Below are 21,255 nucleotides of genomic sequence, written 5' to 3'. Positions count from 1 at the left end.
ACGTTGCTCCAATTTAGTCTATAGATAGCCTATGCCTATAGGCTATGTCATAGCCATTTGACAGTCAAATCTGTGGTTTTTAATGTTATTACATGAGAAATATGCATTTGTCATCTCCAAATGCAAATGATGAAGACTTTTCCTTGCAACAGGCTTCTTATTTGCATGTGGTTATGATAAACAGGAACTATGCCGACTTTTATGAAGCATCAGTTCAGAAACTAGAGACAGATGATGTTTTTTTCTGGTCATGTTCATGTTGATATTCTGGATGCATCTTCAAACCCGCAACAGCAGCCTAAGTTATTAATTTCCTTTTTGAAATAAAACGGTGGACTGATTTTTGTTGTCTACTGTTTTTGTTTTTGGATGTTTTTGCTTGGAATGTTCAGTCAATAGATATATTTATGGAGCTGTTCCTTTCGATGAGCTTGAATTTCTTCCTTCTTTTCAATGCATATGTAAGTACATCTCTGGCTGCCTGTAGACCAACTATGACTATGAAAAGCTAGGCAATGTGACACCTGCATCACAGGCATTACTTTTATTGTTGATTCTATAAAACAATATAGCCTACTATATACCATATAACTGTCATTGCAGTGTATTACTTCATGAACTAATATATTCTTTTTTATCAAACTGTTTTGATCAGATTACCTCTGCAGGTAAGATTATTTTGAAACAATTTTTCTTATGTTATGGGGTTAAAGGTGCCGTGAGTAATTCTAATCCATTTTTTTTTGTCAAATTCAGCGAAGAGCTTTTCACAGTCTATAGCGGTTTGTTGTGTTTGCAATCCAAAAAGTTCAGGTGCTCATACACATTCCTAGCTCTGTAAGTAAGAGATTGACTGTGACCGAGCCAGACACAGTTCCATCCAGTCAACACAATACCTCAGAAGCACAGAAGGGAAGGTCTAATTCCATTTAGTTCAAATATCAACAACCTTTCGCCAGAGTCACAGACTACCTTTAAATACCTACAGTGATAAGTATTGGAACACCAGGATCGTGTTGTTGTATGGATTGGTAATTTTGTTTTATTACCTCCACCAGAAAATTATTATCAAACACTGAATGCTGTAATCAGCATCGAGGACAAGGCCAACGACAACTTAACAGACCTACTTCGCAACTTCATAGCTTCTTCTGGTGAAGAAGTAATTAGCCAAATTAGTCGCACTAAAGGTAATTTTAGTTGATTCCTATAACATAAAAATATCTACATTTTGAAACAGTGCAGTTTGGTACAAGTACATCTGATAAGTTACTAAGTCATGATATCAGGTTTATTGATTAGTGCAGCCTAGTTGAGTATTTGGATGCATCTATTATGCTATAATTGTTTCTGCTCTATACAGATTGTCATCTTAAGGACGGCGAAATAAATTGTGTGTGTGAAGCTCTCTTCTCCAAAAAAGATGGGGTAGAGTGTAACCCTGTCAACAGAGGTAGTTTTCTTTCATTTGCATCTCCTGTCCTTCTCTGAGTCCCCCTACCTCTGCTTTAATAGTTATCTTAGCCTAGTGTGAGAATTTGTTTCTGTTGTAATACATGATGCATTGTACATTTCACATACTGTTTTCTCCCTCAACTACCCATATACCAGTTTCAGTCAATGGAACAATTGTCCATGGAAAAAAGACTTACAGCGATGACCTCACAAATCCAAACACAGATGCATTTAAGGAACTGAGCAACAACATAATTCAGGAGGTATGTCCCATTTTTACTGGTGCTTTTGACAAAAGATGAATCAAACATTTGTTTTTACTGTTGGACATTAAATATTAATTCCAAATCCAGATTTAAAAACCCAAGTATTGGTTGACTCTAATTCTATTGGTTGACTCTAATTCTATTTATAACAGAATGCTTTCTAAAAAAAAACTAAAAAATTAACAGCATTTCTTTTATTGCTATTGCTGATCTATCAGATTGGCAAGGAGGTCTTGGGAGACTTGATGTCTGATGTGTGATTGTTTCATATAAGCAATATGGCCGACCAACATCAAACTTGAGTGAACAGCCCTACTGGTAGCTGGTTCTTTTAGCCGTTATGTATTGTTTTCCCAAGATATTTTGTTGTTATCCTGGAAAAACAAAAGGTTTATATCTTGAGATAAGGACAATATGTCTAGATCTCCAGAAAATGAGGTCTAAATTATATGTAAACTAAACTGATGGCACTTTCAGGTTCCCACACATGATCTACAGGCCAAGACTTTACTACCATCTAGTGGTTGTAGAGTCACATTGCATAGTCAACTGGTGATGTGTAGGCCTACTGGCAAAAGGCACATTGTCTTGCAAAGGCTGGCATACATGACCCGACATTCAAAACTAATGTCTTTATTATTATAATGTCTTTATCTCTTCTTCTTTATTACTTACTGTAACCAATAAATACATCTAGTTATAGTATCACAGATAATGTCTAACCACTATTTTGTAAATCAACAATTTCTTTCAGTTTTCAAAAGAATACAGCAAACTGAAATGGTTTAATTCCCTGACCATTACAAAATTCAGGTGAACACATATCACCATATAATTTCAGATTTTTTCACACATCTGTCGGTGTAAATGGCATGAAACTAACCATTTCTCTTGTACCACCAGTAAGGGCTCGGTCAAGATACATTTCAGGATGACTTTTGATTCCGATGAAGGCATAGAGGGCATTGATAACATAACTGCCGAGTTACAGAAGGAATATGGAAAGGCTGAACTTGTTACGGAGGGTATTTGTTATTCACACTCTGTCCTTACCAACATGTGCATTGATATTAACAAAATGTAACTGTTGTTTTCAGTGTTATAACTTGCCTTCTCCTCTAACCACCCTCCCTTTTTTTCATACCTCACAGGTTTTGTCAGAATAACAGCACCAACAGGTAGAGTGGAATATAATACAAATGTGAACCTTAGCTGCGAAACCAATGGCAATCTCACTGGGGATGCTGCATGGTACTTGCGGAGGGAAAACGGAGAGGAAACAGAAATCAAAGGAGGGACTGAAGTGGAACTGAAAAATCAACTGAGCAAAAGCACAATTCACCTTTCAAATACATCGAGTGTCTGGAGAGGTATGTGTTGCATGTTGCAAAGGTGTTGTTTTTTAAAATGCAGTAAAATTAGGTCTTCTTCTGTGGTAAGGTTTGAAGTTATCTTTAAGTTGTTGTTTATCTGCCATTTTTATTTTCAGGTTCATACATATGTGAATTTAAGCAGGGTACAGTGAAACACCAAGCTAGTGTCTTTTTAGATGTAGCCCTCCTGCCTAAGATCAACATTTTTACTGACCCTCAATTTCCCGACTGCAAAAAGCCTAGGCCTATTGATAAAGTAACAGTGACTTGTGCCATTGAAAATACAACTGAAATATATAATGTTAACTGGGAAGACAAAGACTTTACTTCTCCAAACAAAAGTAAGTTAACTATAAATTAGCAAGGTATGACTTTTTTATGTAAGGATACCATGATTCTGTCTGTTCTGTAACCATTAGAATATAAATGCAGTGGTAAATCAAAAAATAAACATGGTATATGTTATATTGACTTAGACTTCCTATATTATTATAGTTGTTGATGTGAAGGAAATCCCAACCTTTGACCTTGCTCATTTTCTTTCAGAATTTGAGCATGGTAACCTTTTGTACAGCATCGTCAAAACCGTAGTTTGTACATCCAAAGAAGACATTAAAGTTTCATGCAATTTCACAAACAACCTGAATCAATTTAAGCCAGAATACCTTACCATTCCTGTCATCTACTGTAAGTCAGTCCCTCATGTGGTCCCAATTTAAAATAATATGCAGATTCTGTAGGCCTACATGTATCTATTTTACAAGCGTGCATTAAAGCAATAGGCCTACTATGCAACATTTTTGTGGGCAAATTTATTTTGATGGTATATAGTGTGGACAATATACATAAACATGCTTTCACGCTTTTCACAAGCCATGCAGGGTATTTACAATGTAGTTCCCTGCTGTGGAATAGAGCATCCCACAAACATGTAAGAAAAGTAACTTGTCACAAAGATATGGGACATAATTAACTTGTATTCATTTTAATTTATAAGACATTAATAATAATAAACATTAAAATATAAAAGCTATATATCCCCTGCTCACTGAGATGTCTTCTTGCTCCAATCAGCTGACACTAAGGTCTGTCCAAAGGACGGAGACTGGCCTGAGGCCAAGGCAGGTTATGTGGCCAAACTGCCCTGTGGAAGTAAGCAAAAAGGTGAAAGGACAAGGGAATGCCAGGAAAAAAAGTGGGAAAAGGAGATCTCGGAATGTGTAAACCTTGACCTGGGCGATATATCTGAACGAGCTTTGGTAATAGGCCTACACTTGTGTCACTGCATTACACGTACACTTGCTGCTCTGTAGTGTTTTGTATGTTCCCATGTCAGAGGCACATTGTTTTGTGTTAAAATGTGAAAATTGTTAAAATGCAGAAAAATATATATATAAAGTAATTTTGCTGCCTAACACATACAACCCTGTTTCTAAAAACATTAGGATGCTGGGTAAAATGTAAATAAAAATGGAATGCTACGTTTTGCAAATCATGTAAAATCTATATTTAACCGAGAAGAATAGTACAAAGACAACATATCAATTGTTGAAACAGAGAAATTGCATTGGTTTTTAGAAAATATGTTAATTTTGACGTCGTCAGCAACACGTCTTAAAAAAAGGACAGGGGCATGTTTAAAATAGATAAAAGCATATGGTGTTTACTGTAACCATCCAAAATGTGCTAAAAGGTAAAAAAGACAAGCATCTTCAGAATTTCATCTGCATCTGCACGGCTGGCAACATTGTATTTTTACAGGACCTTCAGAGGGGGCTTGGGAAGTTCACAGATATAGCTCCAAAGGTGTTTGAGGACATGAAGAAATCAACACAAGGAAACATTAATTCCAGAGCGAACCTTAATACTTCAGTGTTAATTTTTAAAACCATGTACAACGTTTCCTTGTCAAAGAATGAATCAATTGAGGGAGAGTCGTTACTAACTGTAAGTATAGAAATGCTTCATGAGTCATCCTTTTCATGTCATCCATTATAATAATGCACCGCGCTGCAAACGGCATATAGGTTTAGTCAAGACTTTTTTTCCTTCCGGATTTTTTTTCTTTTCTTTCTTTATGTATACATTTAGTGACTGTACACTACGCACACACACACACACATAAAAACTAACACGTACAAGCACACATGCACAAACACACCCACACGCACGCACGCACATTGCCCCCACACACAAACACGCACGCACACACACACACCCCTTTACCGCCACTCACAAGCAAACACACACAGACACATGAAGGCAAGCAGACACACACACACAAAAGCAAACACACACATACACACACTCATTTACATACACAAAAGTTGCAAGAGTAGGGGAGTAAAAGATGGTGACGAATTGACAAGCGTGATTTATTTTTGCAGAAAGAATGTGCCGTTCTGAGCGGCGATCGTATTTTGTACCGCTTTGCGGTACACCTAGTTATGAAGACAGTTTAAAGGCATGAGATTCATGTTGTAGTAGGAAAACATATTCAGTCTCAAAGTCTGTAGCACTTTCTTGATGAAAATACATTTTTGAATGACAAAAGAATAATACCTCTTTGTCCATTTTAGGATATTCTGACATCTGCAAGCAACATAATAAATGACTCACTGAAGGGTTCCTGGGATGTTAAAATAGCTGCTGACTACCTGATTTATGTTAATGGATTATTAGGTAAAGCAGAAGTAAATGATGAAGAAAAAACACCAAACATCAACCACAAACCTTGTACTGGAGATTGCCAAGTCTTCAACGTCACAATGACGTTTCCCAAGAACGGATCTGGTGTTGCCACTGGCTACAAAACACTAGGGGAATACCTGCCACTTCAAATTGAGAATGACTCTGACCTGGACAACCGTGGCATTGTGCTACAGATTAATGCTGCGAATACCAATAGTGTCCAATTTAAGTTTAGTCATGTCAATCGAACCAAGAACCATAAATTGCACTGTGTGGTCTGGATCCCCAGTGATACGAGATGGTCCGAAAATGGATGTAAGTGGGGTGGTGCCAGTAACCCAGAACACTGTGAATGTACACTCCCTCTTGATAATAATGTTAGATCATCAGAATCATCAAACAGATATAAAGGAGCAGCATTCACGGTGTTGATGGCCAAAAACCCAGTCAGCATCCCCTATATTGAGCACCTGACTTTGGTAGGCCTGTTCGTGTCCGTAGTTTCTCTCTTTGTATGCCTCATGATTGAGTTTGCTGTGTGGAATGCCGTGGTCAAGTCAAGCATTGCCCATTTTCGCCACACGGCCGTAGTCAACATCTCTCTTTGCTTGCTGCTCGCCGACAGCAGTTTCTTGGCCACAGCGTTTCCAGTGTCCTCTCCTAGCCAGTGGTGCCGCTGGCTCGTCGTCATGAAGCATTACTGCTTCCTGGCCATGTTTTTCTGGATGCTGTGCTTAAGCTTGGTGCTACTCCACTCCCTGATTTTCATATTCCATCGGCTGAGGAAAAAGGTCTACTTAGGAGCGTCCTTCACCGTCGGCTATGTCTGTCCGTTAATTATCGTGGTCTTGACGGTCATTGCATATGATAATGGTAAAGAAGACTCCTACTACCTACCCACAACCTGCTGGCTGAAGTATGAGGGTGCCTTTCAAGGGTCTTTCTTTGCCTTTGTGATGCCAGTTGGCATCATTGTTGCCATTAATGTGTTGTCCATGCTGCTGGTAATCGCAAAACTGTTGACACCATCTATATCTGAAGGCAGTACTCCAGATGACAAAGAAGTCATCAGAGGCATCCTTAAAGCTGTGATCTTCCTAACTCCAATCTTTGGAGTGACATGGGCTTTTGGATTTGCTGTTCTGGCGATTGACCATACTGTAATGCCCACGTCTAAGATTGTGAACTATGCCTTTACAGTGTGCAATGCATTTCAGGTAAGGCTTCAAGTTTATGCTGTAACAATTACTTTAGAGGTTTTTGGTTCCGTGTTATATTGTCAGTGACTTCATGTGATGTCCATGAATTTCAGGGGTTATTCATTCTTCTTACTGCTTGCCTGGGAGAAAAAAAGGTATTTATCATTATTTACTTAACAAAAATAGACACAATCTTATTCATTTGTCTTAATTGTGCTTTTTCATCTGCTGCATAATTGCGGTGTTGTACAGGTTCGAGACCAGCTTTCTGAGATAATGAGATGCAATTCAAAGGTGAGAACAACATTTCAAATTAAATTTATGTCTAGAATGTGATGACACTATGAAAGAAAATAGCTGTCTGATAAGATAAGATGATATTTTGAGGTAGAGAGCAAAGATACATTTTGTGAAACTGGTTAAGTAACACACTCAATACTCTCCCATTGCTAGGTTTATAAAACATCCAGAGGCGAGCTCTCCACCTCCAAGACCTCCGATCAAAGCTCCATCAAAAAGAAATAACGTCCAGTCTTGTGGCATCAAAATTTTCAATACCCTGTGCTTTGTTCAGTTATCTTACTTTTCTGTTAGACATAATGCTGTTGTTAACCTAATATGAGCTTAATAGGATTGAAGCTGTTTCATTAACTCAATCTGCAGTGCAAACATGCCTCTGATTTACATGGTGTCAGTGTCCTTGCAATGTGTAGTTGATACCAAAATATAAAATATATAAAAGACTTCTGAGCACATAATCTATAATACAAAAAGAATACTTGGAAACATTATCCTCCCTGTTGCTTCAGAACTACATTAATATTAATATACATAGGTGTACAATGCTTTAATTTCTGACAACAAACATCACATTGGACCTTCTTTACTTTTTGAGGCATCATTTGTAAATAACTTTGTAATGACTCTACAATATGTATGTTAAGATTTTATATCACAAATATTCTGGCAATATGCAAATAAGACAATTTGCTCTAATTCTTTAACAAACAGAAATATGTAAATTAGTTTGGTGATACTGTTATCAATATACCATAGTGATAGCACATTGCATGAAAATAGTGGAATACTGCATCAAAATGAATATGAATACTGCATGAAAATGAATACAAAAAGTAGTTGCTCATGTTAAATCAACACAACATATGCAGTTCAGATTTGGCCGTGATAACACTAATCTCCAGACTCATAGAATAAATGATTGTGAATTGTGGAATAAATGTACTTTTGTAGTATGTGGTCACTACATGAATGTTTTGTCATGATTTTTTAGGGTAACTGTGCTCATGTTTTCATGTTCATAACAGACTCCACTGACAGGTTGCAGACATCTGTGACACTAGTCACTTTTTAAATGCCTATTCACTGCAGCAAAAATATTAACTCCATCCTTTTTAAACAGGTATATTTTACATGTGTATGTTAAGAATGCATTGGGGGGAAATGTAAACACCATGAAATATTTAGATTGAGATTTTATGTATTCTTTAGAATTAGGGAATATTTTTCCTTTGAATATTTTGACAGTTTAGGTGAGTGCCCTTTGGCATCCTTTGGTGGTCTGTGGCCTTCTTCTGCTCCTCCCATTCTTCATCTGTGTCATCTAGAGATAATCCTGATAGCAAAGCAGAACGGCGATACTCCTGATGCTCTGCCTCTGCTCTGTAGGAAGGGCAGCAGAAGTGTTTTGTAAGCCAGGTGTGTCATGATTAATGTTCATTATTCATCTCATTAGTGAAAATGAAATTAGTAAAAATGTGGAAAAAGTAGCTTTAGAGTAGGCCTGGGTCACAAAACACAGACCCTAAAGGTAAATCGGTGCTCCATACCTTTTAAGGAACTGCACACATTCCTTATGGCCATAAATATCCGCAATCCGGATAGGCTTGTCCCCACAGCAGTCTTCTTTGCCCAGAGGTGCATGAAAGAAATGGAGCATCCGCAGCACCTGGAGTCGCCCGGCCTCTGCAGCATAGTGAGCCGCAGTCCATCCACTCTCTGTACAAAGGCATGGCCGAGCCCCATGCTCGATCAGGACCCGTACCATCTCTGCCTGGCCTGAGTAACAAAATGGAGTAATGTGCTAGTGGTGTGACAAACAGTACGGTTTTACACGGATAGAGACATCAGATTTCCTCACCAAATGCCTGCAACATTTACGATGAATCTTTTTCAAACATCTCAATTAAGCTGAGGACACCCCAGATTGAAATGGTAAATTAACAGTTTAACAGTTTACCTCGAGCAGCAGCCCAGTGCAATGGAGTCTTGTTGTTCCAATCAATATCCCTCTGATTGGGATCATATTTGTTCTGCCTCAGAATATCCTCTACTAGATCCGTATCCCCTGATGCTGCAGCCTGATGGAGTTCTGACATCACTTTAAGGCTGCAGAGGTAGGATAGGCCTACTGAAACCATGATGAAACAAGTAAAACTTTGGACTGCAGTCACTGCACAAAACCATAAATATACACCTGTTAACCTTAATCAGTCAGTCAATTCTGCAAATAATTTACAGAAATGTGGTCAAATAAATTAAAAAAACATGTATAGCCTACACTCTTAGAAAAAAGGGTTCTTGTGGGTGCTAAATAGAACCGTTCTTTGCCAAGGAAATAGAACCTTTTGCCTGAAAAGGGTGCTATTTCTTACTCGCGAGGATTATTTGAACTTAAACGACCGTTTATGGAACCCTTTCCCGGAGAAGCTCACTCTGCTGCAGTGGATTTAACGGTAAGTGACACAAAGTTTTTTCTGCTTTTTCCCCATTCATAATCATTGCCCGTGTGGCCTGCCAATCGAAACATTAATTGATACTTCTTTAACCAAAAGCAAGGGGCGTTCCCCGTAAACGTCGGTGGGCGTTAACACATGACGGTCAGCTGTCAGAAGTAGTAACGTTAACGTTAGAGGTTCGTTGAATAATGTTAGCAGCAGCTAGCTTCTAGCTATCATAGACATTGATTCACCCTAACGTTACTGGATCCATCATTAAGATAAGTTTTGTACTTTCTTGTCAGCCTGGCAATAAAATCAACTATCGATTATATGATTTCGAGCTTGTGTAGAACGACACTATCCTCCCTCTCCCCGATTGAGTTAAAGCTATCTACAGCTAGCCTGCTAGCGCTAGCTGTCGCTAGCTAGTGAACATAGAAGCAACGCAGAGTAATCAGCTACTAACGTCAGCTAACATACGATGCAAATGATTTGGCAATAACTAATACTTCATTAGCAGACTGTTTAGTTAAATTACAGGAAACCCAGCCAACAAGTTAGGATAGCTAACAGTAGCCAATAGTGCTATAACAGACTTCTGAAACACATACAGATATCGGAACTCCCCCTATTACCGTCGGTCCCGTATTTCCACCGTCTTGCGTGTATGTGTCACTTAATATCAATTTCTATACAAACCAAGATAGCAGACTCCTAAAGAAACGCAACCACCCACACCATAGGTGTATCTAAATTAGCTATGTACCAAAAATGACATTTTACCGTGACTCAAAGAGCTGGAGACAGTGTTGTAAGGCTGCGTGTACACAACCGCTTGGAGCTCCAGTGGAATTTTAATTTCACGACGAGAATTCTCGGTCTAACCGTTCATGTGCCGTTGAAACGGTGTAAATAGGCGACCCATCAGGCCAGCACTATAACTCCGAGCGTGGTAAACAAAATCGGATATTTCAGGCAGTAAATGCTCCCGTTAACAAACAAACCAGATTTTGTTCAAATCTTCACACCTATGGCTACTGAAAAATGTCAGGTTAGCAAATGTTATTTTGAAGTGTTGAAAAACATCGTTGTTTTAGAATTTCTGAACAAAAGTGGTGATAATTGGGGGTGTTACGATAGCTAGCTACCAGTTGAACCTCGTTCATGTATCATGCTGGGCTCATTGCACATTACAATATATTTAGTACATCTGTATAGCTAACGCTACGGCTCTGGTGTCTGTAAGACAATACAGGCATCTAAAAGAGGATGGAACTCACTAACTCACTACAATATGTACTTAATGTCTTATTTTTTATTTTAGATGAAGATGTCTGTCAATGGCTTCAGTCCATCAATTTAATTGCATTAATTCCATTACCTCCGACTATCTTTAAGTGTCCAATTTGTGATGTAAAGTTTTACCTTCCTAAATATTTGCAACATCTACAGCTACTTCATCAGCATCTTCCTGATTTCTGCATTGTTTGCATTATATTTAATGTAATGAAAGTCTATTGTCATACTTGCATTAACAGAACAGCAAATTGATGGGAAGACTGCTGGGGTTGACAGAGATGATGGTTGAACAACTGTTTCCTCTGATGAAACACAGTCTTGTTTTTGAGAGGTGGAAAAGTTATGCAAATCATCGTTGGTTCAGTGAGTATACTTCATTAATTTCTCCTGGTAAAGAGATTTGGTAAAGATTTTTTTTTTCATGAAGGTTTTAGGACCACATGTTATTTTTTTTCTGCCTATAGACTTTTTGTTATTTTTGTCCTGCCTATTGTTTAATAACGCTTTAGCATCTCCTCTGCTACTAAAACCACGAGTAGGAAAATTCTAATTCCAATGATTGTTCATTCAGGTACCCAAACCATAAAAAATACACTGATGTCCTGTGGTGTCTGATCACTAGATATCCATTTCTTAATGACTACAGCTAATCTGGTTATGTATGTTATTTTTTAACGTTTTGTTATGGAAAACATTATTCCTCAATTGAATTCCTATACTACTCTGACTCTGTCTGAGTCTCATAATTCATGTCTTAACTCAAAGGAGACCCTGCTGGAGTGTCTTAGGAATAAGTTCAAAAAGGAAAGGTCTCCTTTGATAAACCTGACAACGGTGCAGGAGATTAAGAGAAAGTTTGGTGTCAGAAGACAAAGAATTGTGGACCATATGCCTCTGGAGGACCCACCTGGACATCAGGTGCCATTTTTACATTCTTGCTTGTCTTTAGCCCGTTTGTTTTCTTGTCTGTATGTCTATATGCTAGCTAGTCACAGTAGCCACTGTTTGTCAGTACAGATATCTTAATATTACACATTTCTCTTTGCTAATTTCAGAGAGCAAAAAAGTACAGAGTGGGGGTCCAGATGTCTTCTGATTATGAGCCAACACAAGAGGTTTGTAATATGTTTTTTTTTTTTTTTTCCCACCACCACCCCCCCACAATGGAGGACTATTTTTCTTTTTCTTTTCTTTGTCTCTTTTTGTTCAATTTAATAATGATCATAAAGAGACAATACAAAAATACATCACTCATGAAAAATAAGAAAATAATCAACAAATAATAATCAACAAAAACAGTAATATCATCCTCCCTCTGCTTTTAGGAAGTGTGCCTATTTAATAAAGCATTCACTTATTTATCATATTTATTTATCTATTTGTCCGTCCAGGTTTGTAATATGTTTGTGAATGAAATGTTGAATCATACAGCAGTTAGGTCCGGCTACATTATTTATTTGTTTCTGATTGAATGAAAGACTATCTGACTTGAGAAAATGTATATTATCATTGCTCACATACGTTTTGCATTCTCTGCATGTCTTTTTTTTTTTTTCAGATTATGTTGGACCTTGAAGCAGTTGGGGAGGACTACCACAGCTTTCAAGAGCATATAAACGCCATAAACAATTAGTTGTGCCGTCGTCAGCCAGATATTAGTCATATAATGAACAGGACGAGGCAAACTGTCTATAAGAGGGTAGAGCAAATGGGAAAGCCAACTGAGGAGGTGATGGAGATGTTCCAATTTCTTTGGGTGTCAGAGCTGGTGAGTAGCACAGTCTTATAGTAGTATTACTATAATGTGAGTTCAGTGCTGTTCAGGAGTAAGTTCTATAACCATTTATTGGTAACTACAATTTTTTCTCTGTTGTTTTGTTTGTTCATTTGTAGATGCATCATGAAATGAAGTTACTGGGTTTGGACTGGACTTAGAGCTAAGCCTGCATAACACCCTCAGTATATTGACCCCTAACGTCATCAGAGGGGCTGACAGTGGGAGTCAGAGGGAGAGGCTGTCAAGCCTACGAGATACTAACACAGATGGTAAGTCACCAGCTTCTTTTCCCTTGCACCCTTCAATTATTTAATAATAATAAGATCATTAAACTATGTTTTAATGAAATCATTCTTTGTTTTTTTTGACATTTCAGACCTTCAAAAAAGTGCTGCTGTCCTAATTTTGCCTGCCCTTTTTAAGGAGGATGCCAAGTTTCTGTATTGTTTAGACGAGGTATTTGATGTTTTTAACATTACAATTAACATTGCTTTATGTTGTCAATTCACATCATAGACTCTTACAGGAGATCCCTTGTACATTTCTCATTTGCATAGGAACCACTGAGCGTGTTTCCAACCATCATCTTCCAGGGTGGCGATACTCCCCTCCTTGCCAGGAGAGCATCCATAAAGATGGATGGCATCACAATAGCAAGTGGAGAGATGGATGTGCCACATGCCCTCCAATGCAAATTTGTCATTGGCCCCTCCCCTGACATTGATGCCTCCTTAGGCCTTGTCTGTATATTTTGTTTATATTTTCTTTTTGATGTTCAGTACCAAAAAGAGGCCCACCACATTACTATTCTTTGAAAGACGCCTTAACCTGTCTATGTCTAAGCCCTCCACTCCAGTGTTGCGTGTGGAAAAAATGTTATCATAAAGTGTGTTTTATAATCATTTGAAATTTATTCATTTGCAAAAATGTAACTATTGCTGTTTTTTATGCAAGTAATATAGAAGATATGTTTAAGCAATGGATATGTAAATTAATGTGTAAATAGGTATCTATTGTTGTTTTGAGTGTCTTATGACACATTTTTTTGCTAGTAATATAAAAGATATGCTAAAGCAATGAATATGTAAATTAATGTAGAAATACTGAATACAGTATTTGAATGATATTTGACTGATGTGTCAATTTTTGATTGATGTTGTCTATTTGTATTTAACATTTCGTACACATATGCTACTTCTCATTAATTAGCACAATGAATGAATATGAATAATAATGAATTAATAAAAGTAATACTACTACTAATACAACTACTACTACTACTACTACTACTAATAATAATAATAATAAGTAGTAGTAGGTCTAGTAGTAATAAAACACACCTGGTAGTTATGGTTCCATTTAGAACCATTAGAATGTAAAATAATGGCACCCCTGATGGTTCATCATATAGAACCTTTTTAAAAGGTTCCATTTGGAACCATTTAGGGTGCCTTATTTGTATCAAAGGATGGAACCTTTTTTTCTTAGAGTGTAGTTTGTTATATATATATATATATATATATATATAAAATTCACCGAATGAATTAAACAAAGCGCGCCCCATAACTCCTTCAAGGTTGAATTATTCGTCTCACCGAGGTGATCCTGATACAAGTTAGCCTTAACTTGAAACCGTTATGAACGGCATTGCACTATTCGATAAAGTACCCAAATATTTAGTAGGCTATCCTAGACATGATGACAGTCTGAAGTTCTGAAAAAAGAAGAAAGGTAATACGAGACCTGTGGCATACCTAAACTTTCATGTTGTTCGGATCAATGGTGCGTCAGAAAAATACCCAAGTGGAAATGAAATATCAAATAACTCAAAAGTAGGCCATTCCACCGCATTAAGACAATGCAAAGCTATCGAATCACCTGCTGGTCTCTCCTACCTCAACATCGGGCTCTTCCTTAGTTACAATGTTTGTCCTGGCGTTGCCAGAGGCGTTCGTAACCTTACAGGATACAATTATACAAACTATGATCGACATTCATTTGTATCTTTTATTTACGACGGAGTATTAGGGCTACACATGAGGGAAAACATATTTTTGCCATGACGAGATTAAACTCGACATTTCGAGAATAAAGTTGAAATATCATCTACTTTAATCTCGACGTGTCAACTTTAAAGTCGACATGCTGACATTAAACTCGAAATAAAGTTTAAACATAGCCTACAGTTTAAGCTATGTAGCCTACATGTTATTGTAGGTTTATTTCAGATAGTCAGATTGCAGATATTCAGATAGATTGCGTCTTCTCATTGCCGTCATCGTGAAGCGCTGTATCTCGCGGTTAGCCTACCATGCACTATTATATAGCTAGAATAATACATGTTTCCAATGATATAATGTTTCTATAGTAGGCTACAAAATGTTATTTCACTCCGTTTTACGTGGGTAAGGCCACCGCACATCCAAATAACTGCCCTCATGACCCACAGGCCGTCACTCTCCATAGGTTAACATGGCAAAAATATTTTTTCTAAAACTGCTTTTCCATGTCTCACCTGCAATACATATAGGAGGCTATAAACACAGATATGTATAAGTATGCCTGGTCGGGATGACAGCTTCATTCGTCCCTCCATAGACTTTTAGCAGTTTGCATCCATTACAAACAAACATGCAATGTGAAAGTCTGGGATTGGGGAGCACGTAGTATACCTAGTCTAGTGCATAAGCATGAAGTTGAACCTTAGATGAAAAACACTATTTAACAATAGGCCTACAATAAATAAATAAACCGCTAATGACGTTTACTTTTGACCATCGCATTTATCGCCTGTAACTCCGTGATAAGGAAACATTTGGCTGAGCAACGGATATTATGTTCCACGTTTTATCCACATGATGTAGGCCTAGGCCGTCTAATCATTGTTGCACTCAAAGAAAACTGCAATGTTTCATTCGTCCTCCCTTTCAATCGTCCCGAGCGGTCGTTCTCTCTCCAAACTAACTTTATTCTCAAAATGTTGAGTTTAATGTCGACACGTCGAGATTAAAGTCGACATGATATTTCAACTTTATTGTCAAAATGTCGAGTTTAATCTCGCCATGGCAAAAAAAAAAATTTCCTCTTCATGTGTGGCCCTAATACTCCGTCGTATTTATTTATATAATATTATATTATATATGTAAAAAATATGGACAAAGCGTCTGTGACGTCACCCATAGATTTTCTGAAGAACGGTTATGAAGCCGTTTATGGGGGGTATGGGCGGCGCCATCTTGGAAACCCTTGGGAAACCTTGGGAAATCCTAAAACCGCCCACCTCCTGAGCAAGCCGGTGAACCCGCCTCGTCGTCCGGCCGAGCAGCCTCAGCTAAGCTATCTGTAACGTTAGGCCTACAAGATGGACTGGTACAGACGTTGCTGTAACATAATTTGCTGGTAAGTTTGATCTGCTAACGTGAAGTTCATGTATGTTTCTTAATGCCATGTTCAGACACTTTTTAATTTTGTATGCTGAAAGGTATTCGGGTGAACGGTTGAAAAGTTGAGCATGAGGAGTTGAGTTTGCAGATTCTAGCTTCTAGGTAAAATAAACTAACGTTCGCTATCCCTCCCTTGCTGAAGTTACGGTAAAATAACGTAGAGTAATTTAGCAGTTTAGCGTTACAGGTTCAGCAACTCATACTGACAAAAATGTATCTTTGCCTTTATTGTTTTGTGATTAACGTTAGCATCTCATATCCTCAGTGGCAGCCATCATTGTAACGTTAATTAATTACAAGGATACAAGGAAGTTTGTCACATGTACTGCATTTCTTACTGGAAGTAAGAAATGCAGTGAAATTATGTCTGGTGTCAGCCTATTTCTGCATGGGGGGGGGGGATATTGAGACTATACAGTACATTTCACTTTATGTCTATTGATGGACTGTTACACCTACCCTTTACTTATGCCAAACCCATTTCTGTTCTTTAAATATCAGAAAGCAAACTTACTGTTGATGGCACTGAACTTGCACTTGGAAATGTTTATGGAACTTTTCTGAACTGAATTACATTAAAACTCATGCCAAACCAATTTGCCTGTGCTTTCAAAAACAATTATTCAAATCAGTCAGCTTCAGTCAGTAGGTTGAATTGAAGACCCAGATGCAGAAGTAAAGGTGATTTTTTACTTGTATATCTTGAGCATTACAGGTAACCACTGAATTTGTGAAACTAAAATATCAAAAACTAATATGTACTAAGCTAGTTCATAGTCAATACATATTAGATCACTTTAAAGACACAGATGCAAATGCTGTAAATAAAGGTGAACAAAGTCCTTGAAATCAGAAGCTGCCACTGCTCAATGACTTCTGCCCCATCTGGTAGGATTTCAAAATGTTCCAGATCTGAAAACAGAAATATTGGTATACGTCACATCCTTGAACTTACTGTAAACTATGAACAAGTGCTCACAAATTAAGCTAAAAAAAAAAATATATTTTTTATGTGGCAATCATAGACTGTGGAGGCAATATATGACAACAACGAAGTAAGATTCGCAGACTCACTCCCAATATTTATAATGAACAACAAACTCACAGAACACTTAGCTGAATGGGGACAGGACACGCATATTCAACTATTGCACATGCCCTGTTTATGCGGGCAATAAGCAAAAAACAAATGTGGTGTATTTAAAGTAATGTAGAATAAATATTTCTTGTATTTTCAGTGAAACAGTGTAAGCTCATATCTACACCCTATTGAGGTAGTTATTAGGTTTAGTCAGATTTTTTCTCTTTTTTCTTTTTTGCATACCCACATTTCCGTCAATGATTCCCGGGACACTGAAAGACCGGGGTACACGAAACTTGGTGGGCATGTAACCCCACATGGATAGCATGGAACCATCGTTTTTCGTTTTGATCTGTAGCCCCCCCGCTGGACTGGACTGCATAAACAGATACACACGCACACACATACATTTACAGTAATCATACGTATGACACATACTCACACAGTAGACATATGTACGCATGCATGCACATGCACAAACACACATACGCAGGCAAACACACACAAGCACGCGCACACACACACACACACAAACAAACATAAACTTGTACACGCACACAATTCAAGAATTTTTCCCGTCATCTACTTCCTGAATTTTTGGTCATTGATACCCGGGACACCGAACCACCGGGGTACATGAAATTTGGTGGGTATGTAGTCCCACTAGACTTTTACGGAAAAATTTAATTTCGTCCCCGGGGACCACCACCCCAGGTTGGAAGTTAAAAGTGGGTTGGAAAAACAATGGACGCTTCCTACAAGGACTGTAATTTACCGCAGCGAACATCTAATAAGGATAGGACGATGTTCACATGAAGTGTAATTCCCATTTCTTCTTGAAGCCGAAATAAATCTGAGGATGTTTATCGGACATGCTTGGTTTTTACTGCAGGTACGTTAATCTTGTAATATCAATAAGGACCTAGGTAATGTTACCGTTGGTTGAGTGATGGAGGCCCATTTGATTGATTGCATTTGTAGAAAACTATAAATGCGGTTATACCAAGCAAATTGATAGGCCTACAAACAGTGCTGCTATCTTTCGACTGTCATTTATTGCACGTGCTACAAAATCATTCTGTGCAATGGAAGATTTACCAACGTTACACCGGTCTGATACAGTTTTGCCTATAGGCCTACATGCGTGAGACTGAGACGCCTGTTTATTTTGTTTTAAGTGCGTGCAGGGTGTGAGAGGGGAATCGATGTGCTTTGATTCCAGCTTGGTAGTTGTAGTCTGTGAAATTAAAAAGCACGTGTGTGAAGTATCCAAACAATGACACCTTCATTTCATTATGGCTGCTTTAGCAACACACCTTAAGCTACTGTGTAGTGGGTCCCATCGCGCTTTCCTTGACTCATGGAGCTGCGTGAATGTTATTACAACTTTTAGCCCACGATATGACAGTTTAAGTCCCGCTTGATACTGTAAAGTAAAGCCATTGGTTTCAAAGGAGATTTTATTTGTGTCGCCAGCATAGCCTATTGACAATTTATGTTGTAAATAGGCCTACCTTATAATCCTACCTGTAGCTTAGGGAAGCTAACAGCTTTCTATTAGGATCTAGTTTGTTAGTTACCGTTTTGTCATAACTCCTGATGCATTTTGCATTTAGAATAGCCAGAGCGTGTATATCTCAATCGGAAAATTAAACAATATCGGGTGCCTATGGACTAGGCTGGGTGAACCCAGCCTGATCTGCCTCCCGCTATTTATTTTTTGATTTCTTAAAAGATTGAGCTTGGTCTGATGAAAGCCAGACTAGCCATGGACCTCAGTTAAACAATGCAAGGGAACATGAATCAGCCTATATTTGCACTAACAATAACAGACAAAAGCTCTTCAACTTTGGCCCGTTAAAATGTGTATGAACAGTCTAGCGACGCATTGCATCAAGGCCCATTTGGACATGTCAGTTATTTGCACCACTGGTTAGATGTAAAACAGCATTTCGTTTCAGACTACTGTTACTTAATTTGTGCATTAACAATAACGTTTCAGACTACTGTTACTTAATTTGTGCATTGACAATAAAGTATTACATGAACTAAAGATGACTAAAATCTTATGTAGAAGAAGAAACATTCACAAAAAAATCCATCCATCCAAAAATGACCTTTGTTTTCGATAGCTGTTGAAAACGGCATGGAACTGACAGAGATGTTTTTGTTTATAAATACATAATAAATAAATAAATAAATAAATAAATAAATAAATAAAAAACAACATTATGCTGATACCTTTTGCTTTTCCCAAAACACAATGTAACCTACAGGTGTAAGTGACCTTTCATCAATCCAGTTGCAATGGATGAACTGTGATGAACTGCCCTACTTGTGATTGTTTAGAGATTTTAAAGGTTTTATAACAATGCTACATCTTCTTTGGCTATTCTACAATCTATTCACCTTTTCAGCACCAGTAGGCTACTTTCTGTGCAGCCCGCACACACACACACACACACACACACACACACACACTCAGGCATGCCAAACAAGCATACACAAAAGTTTCAAGAGTGGGGGATGGAGTAAAATATGGAGACAAATTGAAGTGTGATTTATTTTCGCGGAACGGATGTACAGGACTGAGCGGCGGTCATATGTTGTACCGCTATGCGGTACATCTAGTTAACAGTTAGGCCAAGGTCCAGACAAACAGTAGCCAGCCACTGGTGCCATATTGTTTAATTATGCAATCTGTATCCAACCAAAACCTGCTGATTTGAAGGCATAATACAACAACTTTCCGTGTGTGACTTATCAAAAGATGCTAATGATAAATTATTTTGATAGTTATTGCACAGATGTGCCCTGGACTGCTCAAAATAAAAGGCCACTCTAAATGTCTGAAATGCATTCATGTTTGTTCAGTATATGGTAACGGTGTCTGGAATATACAACCAGTAGGTTGCTCCAATTAAATGTATGAAAAATGTCAAAGTACCATGGCATCAGTGCTGAAGTGATGCTTCTGAGTGTTGACTGCACAGACGAGAATTGAAGTTAGGAGTCCAGAGCCCTCTCCAGCACCCAGCCTGTCTGGATTACCTACAGGGAAACTTTGCATAGACAAGAAGTGTTTGTTCAAATTTGTGTTTAACATATAAATGGTATCAATAAGAGTTTCAAACGTCAGTTATAACTATCGCTTGTTATCACAGCTCCATGTTCAAAGTATATGGTCAATGGTTCATAGCGGTTCACAATTTTGCCTCAGCTAGCCGACAACAAGCCTTTTAATGCAAGTTAACTAAATGTGTGTGTGCTTCTGCCATTCGGTCATCATTTTCGACATCAACTTATTTGAGGCGATATGACGCTAACGTAGCCTAACGTTAGTGCCCACTCGATGCTAAATAATGCTAACATCTAGTGCTACGTGAAATAGTATTGGAATGAATGTCACTTACCTGAAAAAACTGGAACGAAGTCTTCTGAAAGTGTCGGTTAGTAGGCTTCAATTAATAGCTTAGCAAACCATTTTATGTCAGCTTTTTGAATAAAGATGTTCAGAAAGGATGTGGTAACTTTGTGTATAATCATGGCTGAGACGTCAAAGTTTCAGGGTTTCCACTTTCCACTCAGCTGGCAACGTCTGCTGCTGTATGCCTCGACGTCAGTCGTCCATCAAGCCGACCACGACCTTAATTATTCATCTATTTTATATCTAAATGTGATCTAAACTAATGAGTTAGAAAAAAAAAAAAAAAAAAAAATTTCACCCCCCTCACAGTTGTCAGCATAGATCAGTGCTTGGTCCCAAGTTAGCCACTAGCCTGGGTGTTCCCATGCTGCCTTGCGCGAGATTTGATTCAAGCTGCTAAGGCAGCCTGGAGACCATGGAGCAAATTTTCGCCTGAGATTGGTCCCCTATCACAGAACAAGGGGGAAAGCAAGACAATGATGAGCTATGCACAGACGCATTTGATA

General features: G+C 38.1%; 3 protein-coding genes and 3 long non-coding RNA genes across 15 annotated transcripts in view; 4 read left to right on the top strand and 2 right to left on the bottom strand.

Annotated features, from left to right (window-relative positions):
- The first annotated feature begins 171 nt into the window (after window positions 1–171).
- Window positions 172–7,888, top strand: adgrf3a (adhesion G protein-coupled receptor F3a). Its single transcript, XM_048228355.1, has 15 exons — window positions 172–461; window positions 656–668; window positions 1,059–1,190; window positions 1,364–1,453; window positions 1,612–1,718; window positions 2,476–2,534; window positions 2,625–2,746; window positions 2,873–3,091; window positions 3,211–3,435; window positions 3,641–3,781; window positions 4,169–4,289; window positions 6,168–7,002; window positions 7,098–7,139; window positions 7,237–7,278; window positions 7,438–7,888. The coding sequence occupies exons 1-15, from the start codon at window positions 408–410 to the stop codon at window positions 7,507–7,509; spliced, it is 2,274 nt and encodes a 757-aa protein (XP_048084312.1). The 5' UTR covers window positions 172–407; the 3' UTR covers window positions 7,510–7,888.
- On the top strand, window positions 4,269–5,756 carry LOC125284321. Its single transcript, XR_007191857.1, has 3 exons — window positions 4,269–4,353; window positions 4,856–5,041; window positions 5,674–5,756. It is a non-coding gene; the product is annotated as an uncharacterized LOC125284321 (long non-coding RNA).
- Window positions 7,817–14,684, bottom strand: LOC125284318 (ankyrin repeat domain-containing protein 66). 8 transcript variants are annotated; one of them, XM_048228228.1, is made up of 4 exons: window positions 14,553–14,684; window positions 9,242–9,412; window positions 8,832–9,060; window positions 7,817–8,664 (listed from the first exon to the last, which is right to left on the bottom strand). In XM_048228228.1, the coding sequence occupies exons 2-4, from the start codon at window positions 9,378–9,380 to the stop codon at window positions 8,496–8,498; spliced, it is 537 nt and encodes a 178-aa protein (XP_048084185.1). In that variant the 5' UTR covers window positions 9,381–9,412; window positions 14,553–14,684; the 3' UTR covers window positions 7,817–8,495. The 8 variants fall into 8 exon arrangements, with proteins under 8 accessions (XP_048084185.1, XP_048084189.1, XP_048084184.1 ...); XM_048228232.1 differs by having other exon boundaries at window positions 9,242–9,390; XM_048228227.1 differs by lacking the exon at window positions 14,553–14,684 and adding an exon at window positions 10,506–10,561.
- Window positions 10,753–13,924, top strand: LOC125284320. Of its 2 annotated transcripts, XR_007191855.1 has the most exons (8): window positions 10,753–11,384; window positions 11,593–11,680; window positions 11,787–11,939; window positions 12,077–12,136; window positions 12,580–12,789; window positions 12,915–13,067; window positions 13,175–13,254; window positions 13,356–13,924. It is a non-coding gene; the product is annotated as an uncharacterized LOC125284320 (long non-coding RNA). The 2 variants fall into 2 exon arrangements; XR_007191856.1 differs by lacking the exon at window positions 11,593–11,680 and having other exon boundaries at window positions 10,754–11,384.
- A 1,374-nt stretch (window positions 14,685–16,058) lies between the features above and the next one.
- The window catches only part of smc6 (structural maintenance of chromosomes 6), a 31,303-nt gene continuing 26,106 nt past the window's right edge, over window positions 16,059–21,255 (top strand). Inside the window, exon 1 of the mRNA XM_048270928.1 lies at window positions 16,059–16,197. The gene's annotated coding sequence lies outside the window, so the exon portion shown is untranslated. The remainder of the gene's footprint in view (window positions 16,198–21,255) is intronic.
- LOC125312406 lies at window positions 16,918–21,200 on the bottom strand. 2 transcript variants are annotated; one of them, XR_007196613.1, is made up of 3 exons: window positions 20,736–21,197; window positions 20,270–20,384; window positions 16,918–17,153 (listed from the first exon to the last, which is right to left on the bottom strand). It is a non-coding gene; the product is annotated as an uncharacterized LOC125312406 (long non-coding RNA). The 2 variants fall into 2 exon arrangements; XR_007196614.1 differs by lacking the exon at window positions 16,918–17,153 and adding an exon at window positions 17,639–17,698 and having other exon boundaries at window positions 20,736–21,200.

Source organism: Alosa alosa, chromosome 19 (assembly GCF_017589495.1).
Source record: "Alosa alosa isolate M-15738 ecotype Scorff River chromosome 19, AALO_Geno_1.1, whole genome shotgun sequence".
NCBI classification, from domain to species: Eukaryota; Metazoa; Chordata; class Actinopteri; order Clupeiformes; family Clupeidae; genus Alosa; species Alosa alosa.
The sequence above is the reverse complement of the archived record's forward strand: the minus strand, read 5'-3'. Positions and strand labels throughout refer to the sequence as shown.